Source organism: Cupressus sempervirens, chromosome 3 (genome assembly GCF_028749045.1).
Source record: "Cupressus sempervirens isolate cs-2001-9-10 chromosome 3, ASM2874904v1, whole genome shotgun sequence".
NCBI lineage: Eukaryota > Viridiplantae > Streptophyta > Pinopsida > Cupressales > Cupressaceae > Cupressus > Cupressus sempervirens.
The window spans coordinates 323109699-323128126 of NC_143120.1; the positions used below are offsets into that span (position 1 = coordinate 323109699).

The 18428-nt window shown below is 34.9% G+C and overlaps 1 protein-coding gene across 3 annotated transcripts in view; it reads right to left on the bottom strand.

The window, feature by feature from the left end:
* Nucleotides 1-3952: 3952 nt before the first annotated feature.
* Nucleotides 3953-18428, bottom strand: part of LOC149566299 (Major facilitator superfamily protein) — an 84613-nt gene continuing 70137 nt past the window's right edge. For 2 of the 3 annotated variants that reach the window (XM_089819711.1, XM_089819710.1), the window contains exons 7-11: nt 5510-5692; nt 5188-5273; nt 4816-4900; nt 4603-4717; nt 3953-4358 (exon numbers count right to left, since the gene is read on the bottom strand). In XM_089819711.1, the coding sequence (XP_089675837.1) occupies nt 4333-4358; nt 4603-4717; nt 4816-4900; nt 5188-5273; nt 5510-5692 (495 nt within the window). In that variant the 3' untranslated portion in view covers nt 3953-4332. Of the gene's footprint in view, nt 4359-4397; nt 4718-4815; nt 4901-5187; nt 5274-5509; nt 5693-18428 lie in introns of those variants that run through there. The other variant, XM_089819709.1, reaches the window with a different exon arrangement.

The following is an 18428-nucleotide window of genomic DNA, read 5'->3' on the forward strand; positions in this document are numbered from 1 at the left end:
TCCTTGTAGTATCTGCCAAACCACCAGCATTTCCAGCTGTAGACCGATCCACTCCTTTGAAACTCGAGTTACAGGGGCACTGCCGCAGTAAATGACCATACTCATGACAAATCCGGCAACAGAAAGGGAGGGATTCATAATCTAACTGCTGCACCCAAGAAGAATCCCCCAGACAAATTTCCAAAGAATCTGGTAATGGGTTAATCAAATTAATTTCAACACAAATTCTAGCAAAAGAAATAACCTTTTTATCGAGGGTTTGATGTGCGATCGCAGCTGGCTTCCCCAACAAAGCAGCAATTTGTCGAAGGATGTCTTCACGCCAAAATTCCAAGGGAAGACGAGGCAAGCGAACCCAAACTGGCACTGTTGAAGGGAGATCCTCAGCAGAATTAAAACCTGAATGCCAAGGTTTGACAAATAAACCCACATTGTTGTAGAAATAAGGGCCTCCTTCAAAAACACGATCATGATCAGACATGCAAGAGAATACAACAAAAAAATAACTATTCCCTGCCAACATAATCTCCATATCGCCTTCCACCTGCCAAGAGCGGCGGATCCATGCCTCAAGAGCGGATAGGGAAATTCGGATTCCAAGAAATTTGCATATCAAAGCATGCTTGGTCCAATAATCAATGTCCTCCATTACAGTCGTTGGAGGAATAACCAGAACAGGGCGATCATGGCTACGCGGAAGACAACCATTAACTTTTTTCAGCTTGGAGCTCTCCCCTGAATAAAATGATTCAGATCGCATTGCATGCATAGTTGGAGTAGAACCATCTGTTCTCACCAACGGAGAAGAAATCCCAGGCCCTGCCATGCAAACAATAAAACCCCCAATCCAAAATTGACTGCAGAAGATCTCCAAAAACACCAACACAAATTATGTCCAGTAGCTAACAATCCAAACAGAACAGAAAAATAGTAAAGATCAAACACCAAGAATAGGCTAGGGGAAAAACTCTAGCCCAGTCGGCAGCCAACGCTTCTCAGAGACTCCATCGCACCTTTTTTCTCCAAAACCAATGCCCTTGTTGCTAAAGTGGCACAATCTGGAAATTTGGACCACAGTTCATAGAGTTGAGAAAAGGGTACTCAAAATCACTATATATTTAAATCCATTCAAAATCATAAATTTTCCTATTATGTAGGCCCTTCATCACTTGGGTGCAGCTACACTCTTTACACACATCGATATTTACATTATTTGCTAGTTCCTTATTAAGAAAACGAGGCTCTTGTATATTTAATTTGAAACAAGTTCTAATTAGAATCAAGTGCAATTGCACTTTAAAAAATAACGCTTATTGATCAATTGATTTTTCAAAATGATAATAGTGCCCCTTGATTTCATCACATCCAAAAATCTCTGAAAATGTTGGGTGTAGAATCATTATGTAATAAACACCAAACATCTTAATAAATAGCCCAACAATGGAAGATGTAGATTCATTTCAAGAACCCAAACTTGTCACACGAACAACTGGTCAAGATTAATTGATTTCAAATTAACTTATTTACAATTTTTTAAATAATTAAGCAAAAATAATTATATAATTAAACAAATTAAATAATTTTAAAAATAAAAAATGTAAACTTAATCTTATTGCAATTCCAATTGTGACCAAACAAGGGATTAAAATATTCCCTATCAAATTCTAGGTGAACCAAATGAGATTGGAATATTTTTCATCTCCCTTCCCCATTCCCATTCATGTTCCCATTTGGTATTCTAATTTTCATTTCCTATACCTGCAACCAAACAGGCCCTCAATGTCTATAAAAATGCAAACAATTGCAAAATATACAAGGCTCTAGAAATAAGTTTCCCTTCTTGTTTCAATATTTTGTTTCTATTTCTTTCTTAGATTTTTAGTCCACAATTTATTATTAGTACTATAACCTCATTGTATAATGCAAGAGAATTGAAATTCTAAATAGTGGTCACTCCATTTAAATAGCAAGAGATTGTAGAACATAATGCATTTAAGCACCTATACATGAACATAATGTTAAAATACTTAATTTCACATTTATATACAATTTCTTATTAAATGATTTATTTTCTTCTTTTTTTTTTTTGATCGGTAAAAGGTCAAAGCCAAGATTAATTATTATGTATTATTATTAATTATTATTTTATTAAGCACGAGTAGATTCAAACCCAAGATCTCTTCGATAAGAAGCTCACAATTTACCATTGTGTTGTAGGTTCTTGACTGTTTTCATTTTATATTTATCATTGTCATTAAATGTAAATAAAACTAATATCAAACATTATCAATGATGTTTTTAAATAATATTACTTATATTATTAAATAAAATTATATATTGAATTTCTTTAGAGTTCTTAAGACAATCAATTTAAGATAGGATTACAATTAGATTGTAGTTACGATTTGGATGAATAAGAATTTTGTCTCTTATATTTTAATTTAAAAATATAAGGTATATGTATTTAGTCCTTAAATTAATTCAAGATATATATGCATCTGACATTTACATTTTATGTTTTGAATAAAAAAATTTATTTCAATTTAATATTTTAATTTTGACATATTTTAAATCATTGTTATGATCTCGATCAATAAGAAATATGATTGGGATTATCTTCAATCTTATATGTAATTGAATATCAAACTAAAAATAGAAACCTTATCTTGAATTATAACTACCTTAATTTTAATAAAAATATAAATCAAACTGAATCATAACCCTAGTCTTTTGGAAAGCCATGTAACATTAGTGTTAGAAATATTATAGGTTGGTAAAATTAATATATGCCATGATTTATGATTTCAAATGTTTAAATACCATTTACACATTTATTATTATGAAACTGCATTGTATTGCAGTGTTTAATAAGTGTCTCACATTTAGAATTATGAAACTGCATTCTATTGCCATGTTTAATAAGTGTCTCCTTAGTATTTAAGGATGATTTATTTATTTATTTATGAACGATTTCTCCCTTGGACAGTGGTGGTTTTAAATAAAATAGATGAAAGTTTGTACACCTAGAGGCCAGAAAAAAAAACCCTTCTATTTAATTAATACTTTCTATTCTACATTAGCAATAATAATATGATAATAATATCATAATAATATAATCCTTGATAATAGACATTTAAACAAGAATGCAAACCATGACTATTGCTATTGCCTCTTGCCAATTGCTAGGGACTAAGCAAAAGGACGAATATAGTTTTCAGCATGGACTTACGATAACACCATGCAATATTACCTCTTCGACAACGCTGAGAAACATAACATACCCGGATTTTTTACGCAAAACCTACATGAGTGTGTGTTAAGATGAAGATGGCAATCATTTGACCGTAAACAATATCTATACACCTCTATCAGTTATGCTTTCCCTATCCATCTGTGAGGGCAAAATTGTTAGTGCATTCCACTAAGAAAGCCATCACAACGGTTATTTGTTAATAGTCTTGTTATCATTATTATTAATCAAAAGTAATGATTATAACAATTCTCTGATCCTTTAAAAATACGTTCATATTGCTTTATGTTTTTATCTAGACGTCGAATTTTAAGTGGAATCATCCATTCTTATGAAAAGTAACTGGAAATCGAAATCTGGGTTGTGCCCATCAGTGGTAAGGCAGCAAACTAATTCAAAACTTTCACGCCACATCTCAATTCAATAGACATTTTTATGGTCTTCTATGTCTTCTGATACAGGTACAAAATAGAATTGCAAATATAATGCCAAAGCGTATTCTCTGAAGGCACTGGCAAACTAATTGTCAACAGATGAGTGGGCTCTTCATGATCAAGTATCAAGATTATAATCAAACGAATTACTCAAATATGATTGATTATATAATTGCTGTCTCAAAAGGTTCTGCGCAAAAAATTTGTTGCTTAGTTGCATAATAAAAGTTTATATTTTTTATTTTTATCAACATTATCCTGAACTTGATTTCAGATCAACCAAAATGTAACTCTGTTATTATTTAATCAATTTACATTCAAATGTTGACAATTTACTACAAAAACATCAATTTCATTACATACATGGATTATTTTACAGATTACACGCATTCTATGCCCCACTGCATCTCCAAGAAAATCACTAGTAAAGAATTGCATACTCCAATACATTTCAATGATGTTACCGATGTAATGCCCCAAGCAAATCAGTGGCTTGGCTTCCACATGCTCCTCAAGGATGAAATGGGTCCTTCAAACAAGCATTCGTTGGTCTTTATATTGAGAGAGTACCACTTCTAGCTTGTTGGTTTTTAGAAACTGATGGTTCTCAGAGATCAAATCTCTTTGAAACATAGATCTCCAAAACTTTTAAGGTCTCTCCATTGGCAGCTTCTCTGCAAAAGCCGACATAAATAGATCCTTAGTTCTGCAGTATATTTGTCTATCACATTTTGACCAATGAGGGTTTCCAATTGATTGACTGGAGTTCTACAACCATTATTCCTCTACAACCCTTAAATGTAAAATAAACACCCTCTTTGATTTTGATAAACAACCTCAAAATCCAGTGTTAGTATTGATGGCCTTTTAATTTTGACATAAGTGAAAATATTCTGTTGCACCGGATATCCAAATTACCATTAGCTACACAGCTCCATCGGTTTAACAAATGTAAACAACCTGCTCCCATAAGTAAACCTATTACACAGAACGTAAAAATTGTGCTGTTGTCCAGGTTATGATAGTAGCCACCCTACAAAACACAAAAGCAATCATTATAATATCCAAACTCAATGAATTTTCAGATTCTATTTAACATGAACGAATGTTTTAACTACTCAGAGAACATACCTTGATCAGAACAAATACAATGACTGCATTTGCTGGCACACGGGATAAGCTTATCATGCTACCACGCAGATCATTAGGAACATATCTGTCTTGACAAAAAAAATTGAAACAGATTAAGCATTCGGTTTCTTGGCATTCATGTGTCTCCAGTTATATTAACATTTTTGCAAGAACTACAAAAGAAATGCTTGTATACTTCTTTCTTTTATGAATTGGATTGCACCTTTAACTTATTAGACAAATCACAGCGGTAGTATGAAATGCCTGTATACTTATTTCATTTATGAATAGGATTAAACCTTTAATTTATTAAAGAAACCATGCAGCAGTAGTATACATTGAGTAATTATTTATCTAAGCAGCAAAACTTACATGCTTCTCAATCGTGCAAGTGAAGGAGAAATGATCCCAACACAGACATTGAAGAGACAAAATAATGCCACCAGCAGTCCAATCTCCTACAAATAACGGTCATCTTCAATATTAAAAAATACATTCTTTCTCATAAACTACTTCATCATTTCCATCCTAATTTAGTCTCAGTATGACAAATTTAAATATAAATTGTACATTTGATTACAAACAAAAAAATATATCTTAACTCAAAACAATTTTAAAAATGAACACTAATAAATTCTTTCTCACATGGCCATGTCAGTTAAAAATGAAAGCAATTTGTAAAGCCGACAGTAACCTGGTAGTCATAAGCAGGTATTGCTAACGAGAAACTTGCAGTAACAAACACTGCAGTAAGGTATATTTCTGGCCTGAAAAAATATGGTCCGCAAAGTAGCCATGAGGCTGCCACACTTCCAATCATTATAGAGCCCATCAAGCAAGGATAGATCATACTGATGTAAACCTCTCGACCATCTGCCTGCAGTTCATAATTTGTTCACAGGAATTAACAATGCATGTAATCTCCATTCCATATTAGGAAAAATAGTTTATGACATACCTAACAAGTATTATGTCAAGAAGTCATATCAGTTAAATTAAACAGCACTGCTAGAGACCAGATTGGGAAAGATAGGTAGTTAAATTAAATAGCTTGCATTAAAAAGCATACAAGCAATCTGCAGTAGGTTATCTGCCTGTAGAAAATAAAATGTTTTATGCCACAAGGGTTATAATCTACTTAAAAAGTACACAGACAGTATTAAAAAAAGGCCGAATAAACTTGACTTTGAGTTACCAAAGCATGCAGGAAATTTTCCATGCAAGTAAGATCTTAAATGAAAAAGTAATCAAAATCATGCAGATAAGATCCTGCATGAGACCGAGTCTTTTCCTTGTAGATAAGGTCTTACATAAGCTCAATTATTGCAATGCAAATAAGTTACTACCTGAGACTAACTACTTGCTTGCAAATGATATAATAGGTAAAACCTTGTCTTTTTCACTAGCATATAATCTAACGAACAACCATCCAACCCTTACAAGACTACTTAGTGATTATGCCAAGAAGGGGTGTGTTCATGTGCAACAGTGGACAAAGCCCAAATATCTATTCCAACTATTAAAAATTATCTTCTCTCGAATAGTTGGACATGGCCAAATCCTTGACAAATTCATCTTTGAGTTCCCACCTAGAATCTTCTTCTTATACCAACTGCACCATAGTAGACTTATTTATTTTTTAATTTCTTTTTCTTTTTCCACAAGCTTGACTTTTTATTTTATTTGTTTATTTTCCACAAACTCCTCCATTAGATTGGAAACATGAAATGCATAATGGCCTTTTTACCCCACTGAGAATTTTTGAGATGCAAATAACCTGTTCTACAATACCAAGGGCTTAATGAAGACCATACAAACAAAGAAAATACCGTCCCATCTTGCTTCTTAACCTGGACACTCAGTAAGCTTCCAACCTGATGTATATCAAGCTTACTTTCATTCCTACTTTTATCAACTTGTTACTTCATGGAATTCTACTTATCCCTAGATTCTCCTTCAGCAGTCTAGTACCTAGTTAAGCTCATCTACAAGATTTCTAGCAGCAGAATCTGATGAAACATAATTCTATCACATTTTTCGCACATGGTGATTCATACCCATCAAACCCATTAAGGGAAACATGGCAATGTGTGGCAACTGATATTATTGCAGAAACTTTTGGCTATTTTAGCCACTTAACCAAAATGAACAAACTATATACTAACAGATAATTGGCCACTTTGCAAAGTATCTATTAGCTTGAACTGGAAATTTTAGTAAATGCACTAACATGATATAATTATAAAATATCAATTCAGATACCAATATTCACAATGACTTTTCAAACATTAGTCCCAAGTAATCATTCTACTTAAACCTTAGGGCAATTTTATAGCTGTTGGACTCAAACTCAAACTCAAATTTTATAGCTGTCCACCTCGAACTCGAACCTGTGATGTAGCCTAATTCCAAGGTGATCTAACTACAGGCTATTGACCTGAACATAACTGCACCTACAAAGCCAAACTAAGGAACTGTCATCATTACATCAGAATAACAGATCCACATCAAAATATAGCCCATAACCCCATAAATAGAATAAACTAGAAATATTTCATCCAAATTATTTTTAAGCATTTACTGAAATCAATTTGACTATTTGGAGAGAAATACTAGTCCTAGAGCCACTCCCAAAACTCTCTCTTAACATTTTGTATGTCACTTAAATTAACTTCAAATGCCCATGTATTGATAGAACTTCCTCAAGAGTATATATAACAACTAAGTTACAGAGTACACCCCCAGCCCTGTGCACTCAAACCAGCTATGCCCATGTATGGGTACACTCAGGTGTGCCTAGGGCAGATGCACTAAGTAGACTGTGTGTGTAACAACTAAATTTATTATATCGAGTAAAAGTATACTAGCTACTCATTCACTTGAAGAGAACTAACAAAAATAACTGACTAACTGCATTTTCATGAGAAGCCTTAACCACAAACTGAAAGATTAAGTAACTTTAGTAGAAACGACCCAGTTAGATTAACCAAATATATTACATGTGAAATTGAAACAATATATAACTGCAACATTATAACCACCATTCAATATAAACAGAAAAGTAACTACATAAGATATATAGCTGAAACAGAAATAAGATGCTGATGAAATGCTAGCAAGGTTCAGACCAAACCATATCAAGTGAAGTAGAATCCAACTTGTTCTATACAAGTCTTGGCATTTCGAGAAGACAAGAAGCATTGTCAAAGGCTTAACGTCCCAACCATTCATCTAGTGTAATCCCCACTCATTTTGAACTAAGAATGGCCCTACCCTGCATGGGATATGTACACCATCTTGTCTCGCCCCCTGAGCATCCTGGTGTTAGAGTTATCAACTACATAGTCAGCTAGATTGTGAAATCTTCTGAACTGACTATCCATTTGACTATGAGTTATCCTGACCTCTAGTGATCATAGCAGCATCATTCGCCACTAAACCTAGCCTACCTAGGGATTTCAAGGACACTATCTACCCAATCTCCCACTGCTCAACTTGACAAACCAGACAATACCCTTTTTCCCCACCATAAGCTTACTAGATTATCGATTTTCAATGTGTGATTCGTCTCAAATTCCGATAAATTTCTTTGTTTTCTACAGGCTATTTGTTCTATCCACTTGATAGGGACTACACCATTCATCTCTGCCGTTCTTGGCTATCCTTGATGACTTCCGGTGTACTTTCTAGCTTTCATTATGTTTGTAATGATATAATTTCATCCTTCGCCTTCAAGAGGTCTATGAATGATAAGAGAAAAGAGCTATGGTTTCAATGCAACTAGTCACCTTTCAGCCATGGATAGGCTTCCACAATCTCAAAGACATATGAATCGATGTCTTTGTATTGGGGAGCTCACAACATATACATAGGATTCTTTCCATTACATTTCATAAGCTTTCAGAAGATGAAATATAGTAAAACTAGAATCAAATATAAGTTGCATGGGCTCCTTGCATGACTGATATGACAATCCAATTGTAGTTCAAACTGGCTTGCATATATATTTACGGGGTTTGACTGGACCATCATGAGGAATTATTGGACCCGTTGGTTCCCAAAACCGCAGATTGGAATCCTACAAGTCTTACCCACTCGATGCTGGGATATCCAACCAGTTATGGCCAACTTGACAAGACCAATCAATTCAATTCAAGTCTTCTGCACTTCTGGCTCTACAAGGCAAAGGTGGGTGCACCTGATCCTGAACAAATCACTTAAGCCCAAGATGCTTACAGCAGATTTGTTAGAATGCGAATGCAATGAAAGTTTCCCAAGTGGCAAGGATTACAGAAAACTTCAAACTTGCAAATTACACATTAAGAACAAAAGTGAATGTTTATGTAAATGTGAGAATGTTTTAAATAAAGGATAATTATTATGGATTATTGCAACAAATGAATATATTAATTCTTCAAAGGAAAAATATGAACTAATAGCCAGCATATGGATTATGAATCATGAATAATATAATGACCAATGCCAAGATTTAAGGGCAAACAAAGTTACTATTATAAGTTATTACGTACAACTTAATAAAGTTCTATGCACCTTAACCATAAACAATTTAGTAATCAAAATGTGAGGGATCAAATATATAGACGCAATTTTAAATTAGTCTACAATGCACTTTAACTCCTAAGATTGGGAGACAAACCAGACATAGATTCAAAAGCAATTAAATATTTCATAATATCTGCGATAATTGAATTTAAAATGCTATAATTGACTATCATATAAATCATTTATAGAATGTAAAAAATAATTATAAAGGACAACTTAATAATATTTCAACTCTAGAATTTAAAATAAATAATTATGCTTACAAACTATGCTGGAAATAAAAATGCAATAAAGACACTCTATACAGATGATCCATCCACTACAAATTTATCCCAGAATCACATAAAATTATATCCAGTAATCCAAATCCACAAGCTTTGCTCAATCATTCAATCGTTGCCAATAGAAGAACATAACACATTGAATGTGCAATAATAGCTTGAGTATGTAAAATTTTTAGGAAATTATTTCAAATTGTTTCCTTCATTTTGGTTTACACCATAATTTATAAATGTATAGAATCACTCAGTTAGCGCCAATTGATGTGACTTTTCAGAACAAAACCTAATAACATAATTCCCATTAAATATAATGTATTTGGGCCAACAAATTGAAACTATTGCCTCAAGTAAGGCATGGATTATAAATATATTTTGGAACAGCCCTCATTCACCAAATTGACGAGACTATTAACTTCGAATGCAAATCCACTTAATCCTTCTCTTTCTCGGGACAAAGATGAGGATGTTATCCTTTATTCAACTCCATATTCAAGGGCCTCCATTTTTTTAGAAAATCCTCCACTCCTCATCCACATATGAGTTTTACATGAACCTATGACAAAAACAAAATTTAGATTTTCTAGTAGTTGGATAACAACAAGAATCCTTTGTTCAGGGACTTCATCTTTCCCTGTCTCCTTGGTAACATATTAGCAACCCCGTAACAAGGTTCGTCACCGCTCTTGTCGTTAATCTCTGCTTCATATTGGTGGTCGCTGCTATACTCATACGCTCAAAATCATCTCTTACTTTGCATACTTATCACATCTTACTATTTGGTCTTGGCATCTCCGATACATCAAGAATTAACAAGTCTTGTAATATTCACACACTTTGCAAGCATGTCTACCAATTTTAATGGCACCAGAGTGTAATATTTTCTTGTTTGCGCACTTCCAAGCTATTGTCGTTTGTACTAAGTAGTATATCTATCCAATGTTCTTCAAACCAGTAAGTTCCAGACTTGTTGCCTTTCTATATTCATATGGTTCTGAGTCCACAAGGGAGGTGCCCTTTTCCCAATTCAATCACCAAATGGTTCTTTAGACTTGCGTTGTATTTAATACAATGAGTGTTCAAGGATGACGGACTACCAAGACGAAGATGTATTTAAGTTCAACTTGTACAGGATTATAAGTGCTTGACTATCCTTCTCAAGCATAGATAAGTAACTCGAGTATCCTGGATGATCGCATATCCACAGATTTTAATATGTATTCAACTTGGTAATGGTTAAGTTTTTATTCGCAGTATTTTCATATGACTGAGAATCAAATTCCTAGATCTCTATCTTGTGCATCATCGATTTCAATCCATCATTGCTGTCTAGAGTATACTCATGTGTATGAGATGACATTTGAATCCTTTATGGTCTTTATGTTCATCTTTTATTGTTATTTCCTTTCTTACATAGACTTAGTGGCCTCTGGCCATTGAAAACTTAAATGATACAAGGCATGATTCTCTTTTTACTTTAGTTCTCAATTCAACAAATCTCGTCTCTAGCAACAAAACTTCATTTAAACACAAATAAAATGTTTTCATTTCCTTTCTCCAATTCATTTGCTACATCTTTGATATTTGAAGGATATGCTTTGAAGGAATGCATTAAATTTCTGAGGATTTCAGCAGTGGCTATGGAAGATTCAATTGAACAACCAAGAGTGGCACTGTGTAATACTGCAATAATCTCCTCAATAATTTTATCATCTATCTCATTGTTGTTGGTTGTTCTAACCATCGTATGAACATGAACATCAATTCTATGCCTTGTGATAGGCGCCTAAAAGCCATAAATATATCAACTCCAAGGATGATCAAAGGTTTCGGTCTATCATAGCTAGACTGAATGAAGATTGCGAACTCCTTGTATAGTTAAGGCTAAATATGCTTTTATTTGTTGAACTACCTTAGTCAAGATATTATCAAGATATTTCCCATACTGGAAGCATGTCATGTTGCCTTGTAGGATTTCATATTTCCTTTGATGCTCACATCTTTTCCTTAACTCTAATGAATGATACCTCCTTTAATATGCCACTCTTCACCATAAAAAATGGAGACTAAAATTGGGCTCCATCAAGACCGTGACCAAATATCGTTTAAGCATGACATAACATGGGAAAATTTAGGAGAAAACAACCTTGCAAGAGGGCTGCAATGTATTTATACTTCACTTTCTTTTCTTTTATTGCCCAAGCTGCAAGCTCCAATGGTACTCAATCAATCACACTGACCAGCAAACGCTAGCAGAGAAATCAATTGTATGTGTATTTAAAACTATTACTGTAGATTGACTATAAAGGATGAACGAACTGATAACCAGCCCCTGCGTGATTGACATTGTAAAATATATAGAAGGAAGGTTCAGCTAACATAAGAACGAGAGGCACAAGGAGGAGGCATGTGCATGAGGCACGCAAGGTGGCAAGACATGCGTTTGCAATCTTGATAAACTATGAAAAATGTAAGGCCAAAAAAATTAAAAGAATCATAGAGGCCGAAATATTAAAGGGATTAATAAGAGGCCGATAGATTTTCATGCATTAAGTTAAACTAACATGAAAAAGAAAAATACAATCTTAACTGAATGAAAGGAGTAACAATTATAACAATTACTCTACACATTCAAAAGAAGGGGAATTACGAGTTTAACTATAACTTTCAATTCATATAACTCAGAAAATAAACTAACATTCATATTCTAGGTTCACATGAAATACAGATAAACATCTAATACATTTCCATCTTACAGTTAATCCATGTACTTGATTCCCGGCATCTAATATAAAGAAATAAAAGAATTTAAATACATGACGATATATAAATATATATCAAATAAAAATGCAGAAACATGAAATAAGTACCCAAGAAAATGCAAATAATGTCCCTGTGTTGTGCAAGCCTTGGCATCTGGAAGAGAGGAGAAGCATTTCCATGGGCTTAGCGGCCAAACCACGGACCCAAGTATCCCCACACAATCTCTAACAAGAAAGGCCCTCCCTACCTTGGGATTAGGCTTGGGACACCACTGTCCTACCACTGAGCATCTTAGTGTTAGAGTGTAGGCTAGTCAACTAGCGAGGCTCTAAACACCTTCCATCAACCTATCTTCTAAATGCTAGCACTCTGACCTCTAGTGATCACAGCAGCAATCATGTCACTTACCCACCTTGGCCAAGGATTTTGGATGGGCATTATAAGCCTGATCACCCACCACTCAACATGAAAACAAGAAAATATACAATGGACTACCATGAACTGACTTGGTTATATAGATATGAGTATTGTTACTGATTTATGTTTACTTTTCTTGCAGGGGTATTCTCATTCACACCCTTCATCTCGACCATGCTGGTCCTCGTGGATGAATTTCTAGGTGATTCCTTAAGTGATCTCTGGTTTTTGAGAATAGACACTACCATCTCATTATGCGCAAACTGGCCTTTGGCATTACAAATAAGAAATATAATTCTTTTCAAATTGTTCCAATATCATATAGGTGTTGCACTCATCTCAGAGCTATATTGACAATACCCCTATGCGAGTTGGCACTCTTGACAAAGAATCATTAACTATTCTAATCATATTCAAAAAAATATCATGGACATATTCTTTCCATCAACATGATGGCTCCTTCTTATATCAATACATGAGAAAACAAATGAATGAATACACCGGCTGTAGATCATTCCAAACTATAAATTAAAGAAAGATATCCATGCCTTCTTTGATAGGCTAATCATGTAATTCTTTTGTTTGATTTATGAAAAACATAAAGATGAACAAAGTATAAATCATGACTTGAGGAAATGTAAAGCTCAACTTGGGCATTGTATGCAAACAATCAATGCTGATTATGGTCGACACTCCCATCCAAGAATAATCACATGTCTTTGTCCTATAGATGGACGTTGGTAGTCTTAGCCCATAACTGGCTCACTTAAAGAAATCAATGGAAATGAATGCGCACTAGCTTTGATATAAGAACAAAAGCTATGGGTGGAGAGATGATTCATGGCAAGGAGCGAAAGTAGAAATCGAACTATAGACCGAAATGGGATAAGTAATAATAATAACCCATCGTTGAGAGGTGAGCATTTAATGCAAAGGCTCACTGAAAACATGCTCAATTAGGCAAGAAGTCTAAGGCAGCAAGGCACTCAACAAGGCCATCGGTTCAAAAATATAAAAAAATTATGACAAACCATTAAACAATTATAAGGCTCGATGGAAAAGAATTATGAAAGCTACACATGAAATAATATTAATCCTTAGCTTCACCCTCATAATGTTTTAATATAAGGACATCATTGTACTTACCTATACTCATATGTGTATGTACACATACATGCATATATGCGTAAATTCTAAACATAAGTATTTTATGTATACGTTCAAAATAGGCATATACATCTTAATTGACTTACGTATATATACATATATATGCATGTACATGTATGAGTATACACAGGTATCATGGTGTCATTATATTATAACATGCTTTACACAACAGAAGGTTCTCAAATTATAAAGGTAACAAATTTATTAATGCTTGGTGGTTTTCCTTTATTATTTAATGATATATGATAATTGGTTAGCTCATGGTAGTCCAGGGTTTACTCTTGCTTGCCAAGTCATCTATCCTTAGTTAAGGTGGTTAGATTCCATGCCTGATGGTTTGTCAGTAGATTTGGTGCCCCATTCCTAACTTCCATTTTGGCAATATTTCCCCCCTCATCGTGCTCCTACAAATAGGAAAGGTCCCAGAGTAATAACATATTTCCATGATTTCAAAATATCAAATAAATTTCAAAATGTCACAATCATTTTCAATTTCCATAATATTCATTTTTGATTTCAAGCATAACGATTAACTAACATTTCATATGAAATTCAAGTATAACAATTAACTAACATGTCATCTGAAATAATAACAAACAACCCATATTCCATTTCACACGATCAAATATTTCAACAACTTTACCGGTCAACTGACTTCATATGAATTCTCAACAGCTATGAGATTATTTTAAATTAGGCAAAAATTTGGGATGTAACATACCCTTACCCTTGTGTTTCATCGTCCTCGATTAACTTTGCAAGACAAAGAAAACATTCTAACTAAAACATATATAAATCCATAATGCATTTTAATTTAGAGTTCTTTCATAGTTCAAATTCTTGGAAGAAGATGTGGGAACTTTTGGAAGATCTCATCATAATCTTCCCAAGTGGCATTCTCCTTAGTTTACTGATCCCACTAGACCTTGCACTGGGTTATATCCCATTTCTGCAAGTGAAGCTTACGCACCTCAAGTATTTTGAGTGACTATTTTCAACAACCCTGGGTCTTGCACCTACAAGAGATTCCAATCAATAGCATGCTCATGTTGGGTTATATATTTCTTAAGGTATGACACATGGAATACATTATCCATTCTGGCAAGGGTTGGAGGTAGAGCAATTTTATAGGCTCTCAGGTTTATGACTTCTAACACCTCAAATAGTCCCACATATCTTGGGGCTAATTTGGAGATTATACCAAACTTGATAGTGTAATTTTGTGGTTTAACTTTCAAGAGGACCTCCTCTCCTACTAAGAACTCTCTAGCGATCCTCTTTGCATCTACATAACTCTTTTGTCAATCATTTGCCTCCTTCAATCTCTAACGAATCTGAACTACCCATTCCTCCATCTCTATAAGCATCTCAGGCCCGATGATGATTCAGTCCTCAATTCTATTCCAACTCACAAGGGTTTTGCACTTACACCCATATAGAGCCTTGAAGGGTGTCATCTTAATAGAAAATTGATAAGAATTGTTATAGGCAAGTTCCACCAATGAAAGATACATTTCCCATTGATAATGACGATCCATACAATATACACTTAAGAGATCTTCTAGTACTTGGTTTACCCTTTGAGTTTGACCATCGATCTCAAAATGGTAGGCAGAACTAATATTCAATTTGGTTCCAAGGCTGAGAATAAGGTTTGCAAAATCTAGATGTTCTCCTAGTATCTCTATTAGATATAATCTTCTCTAGGACTCCATCGAGTCTGAAAATTTCTCACAACTTGTGAGTAATTTTTGGTGCTCCAAATATTAGGTTACCTAGTTTAAAATGAGTAAAATGAGCCACCTTGGTTAGCCTATTCACAACCACCGAGATGGTATTATGTGTGTTTTGGGTCATGGGTAGCCCTTGAATAAAGGCCATGGGGATTATTTGCCATTTCCATTGTGGAACCTGATTTGGGTGTAATAACCTAGCTGTGTAATGATGCTTTGCCTTGACCCTCTGACACTTGAGGCATCCTACCACGTATTTCGTTGTTTCTTTCTTCATTCCTTTCCAAAAGTACAAGGGTTTCATTTCGGACAACATCTTAGTCACCCCAAGTGTCCTGAGTATAGGGCAGCATGAATTTCTCCTAAGATCATTCTTCGAATTTCTCGATCCTTAGGTATATACATCCTACCTTTATATCTCAAGAGCCCATCTTTTTCTAGTTGGTATCCTCCATATTTGGGGTCTTGAGGATCCCTTTGAAGAGCTTGACAGATCTCGTTATAAAGATCATCTCTTGGAAAACACAGTACTAATTGCTTCTTGCACCCAGTATTTATTGCCACCCTAGCTGATATATGCCTTTTCCGGCTCAAGGCGTTTGCTAGCTTATTGTCTTTACCTTTGACATAACTTATCTCAAAGTCGTAATCTGCTAGAAACTCTAACCATCTTTGACGAGCATTGAGGTTAGGTTGGAAGAATATCTACTTTAGTCCATGATGATCCAACCAGAGTTCAAATGGTTTTCCAATTAGATAATGTCTCTACATCTATAAAGCATGAACAATGGCCACTACTTCCAAATAATGCAGTGCATAATTATGTCCATAATTTTAATTTCTTGGATTCATAGACAATGGCCCAGTCTTCTTGCATCAATATGCCTCCCAATCGTTCTCCTGATGCATCTGTTATAACCATGAATTGACCCTTGAGATCAGGTACCCTAAGTACTGGTGCGGTAGTTAATTTATCCTTCAAGTATTCACAGGTTGGTTGGCATTTTTCAGACCAAATAAACTTCTTCCCTTTTCTTTGAAGCGAGGTCATGGGGTATGCAATTCTGGAGAAATCACTGACAAGCTTTCTGTAAAAAAATCCTACTAAGCCCATGAAGCTCTTGACCTTCGACACATTCTTAGGCATTAGCCATTCTCTAATTGCCTTGATCTTGGTAGGATCTACTACTATTTCTTGGGTAGACACAATATGCCCCAAATACTAGATTTCCCTCTAATAAAAAATGAACACTTGGATAGTTTCCCATACTACTTATGTTCCCGTAGTCTCTGCAAGACTATCTCTAGATGTCTTTGGTGTTCTTGATTTCGGGAATAGATAAGAATATCATCAATAAAAACTAACATAAATTCATCCAAACAGTCCTAAAATATACTATTCATGAGATTCATAGAAGTCATCAGGGCATTAGTTAGCCCAATGGGTAATTCTATGAACTCGTAGTGGCCATAATAGGTTCTGAAAGCAGTTTCTCTTCTTTGATCCAAAGCTAGTGATAACCCGATCTTTAGTCGATCTTCGAAAATACTATTGTTCCCCTCATCTGATCGAATTGATTGTCAATTCGAGGAAGTGGGTACCTATTCTTGATGGTGACCTTGTTAAGCATCCACAATCTATGTGCAACCTCATAGTTCCATCCTTTTTGACAAACAACACTGGAGCTCCCCAAGGCAAGACACTTCATCGAATGAGTTTCTTGTCCACTAAATCTTGCAACTGCAATTGTAACTCCAATAATTTGGTAGTGGTCATTCGATAGGGTGCTCTTGATATGGGCTCTACTCTAGGCACCATGTCTATGGCAATATCAAATACCCTGGAACCCTGGAAAGGGGTAGGCCAAACAGTTCTTCTGGAAATACATCCTAAAAACTCTTAAGATATGGATACTTTTACTCTAAGGATTCATTCAAATTTTCTCTAATTTCTCCCTCAAAAAATTTGATCATCCTGATAAGTGGTCTCTAAAGGCTCCTTTAGATCTTCATTCTTACGGCAAAAATTTCACACCTATTTCTTCTGCATCTTTTAAGCTGCATCGCTGAGATCTGACAAGATTTTATCTCATGCATTATTCCTTGAATGTTTATGGGGTTTCCCTAATCATCTAGACACTGTACTATCTTGGCAAGACAATCTACTTTTGCTTTGTGTTCACTGAGCCAATTTATCCCCATGATGATATCGTCTAACACTAGAGGTGCTACGCACAGATTAACCTCAATAGAGAAGTTTGAAAAGTCTACCCTGTTCTGATTTGCATACTCGACAGTCCAAGGTTTTGCCATAAATCCAATTCTCTTGGGAAATCTACTCAGCAATTTTGTCAATAAAAAGCATTATGTTGCTCCTATATCAATTATTATAGAGATGGGGTTTCCATAAATCTTACCTGAGTTTCTATAGGGCCCAGTTGATGTTCGCCCTGACAGTTGTCTCGTGTTGCATGTATCCTTTGTTGATAGGTTGCCTACTATGGAGGCAGTGGGAGTCATGGTTGTTGGTTGTTGGTTGGTACTAAACTTGTTGGGGCATTGATTGGTGTAATGGTCCCCACCACGTGTAAAACATCCCTTAGGTGGTCCCTTCTCATTTCCTTTGTTGCCGTCATTATTACTAGAGTTACCCTTAAACTCCTTACCGTTGTTTCCCTTGAATTCTCGTTTG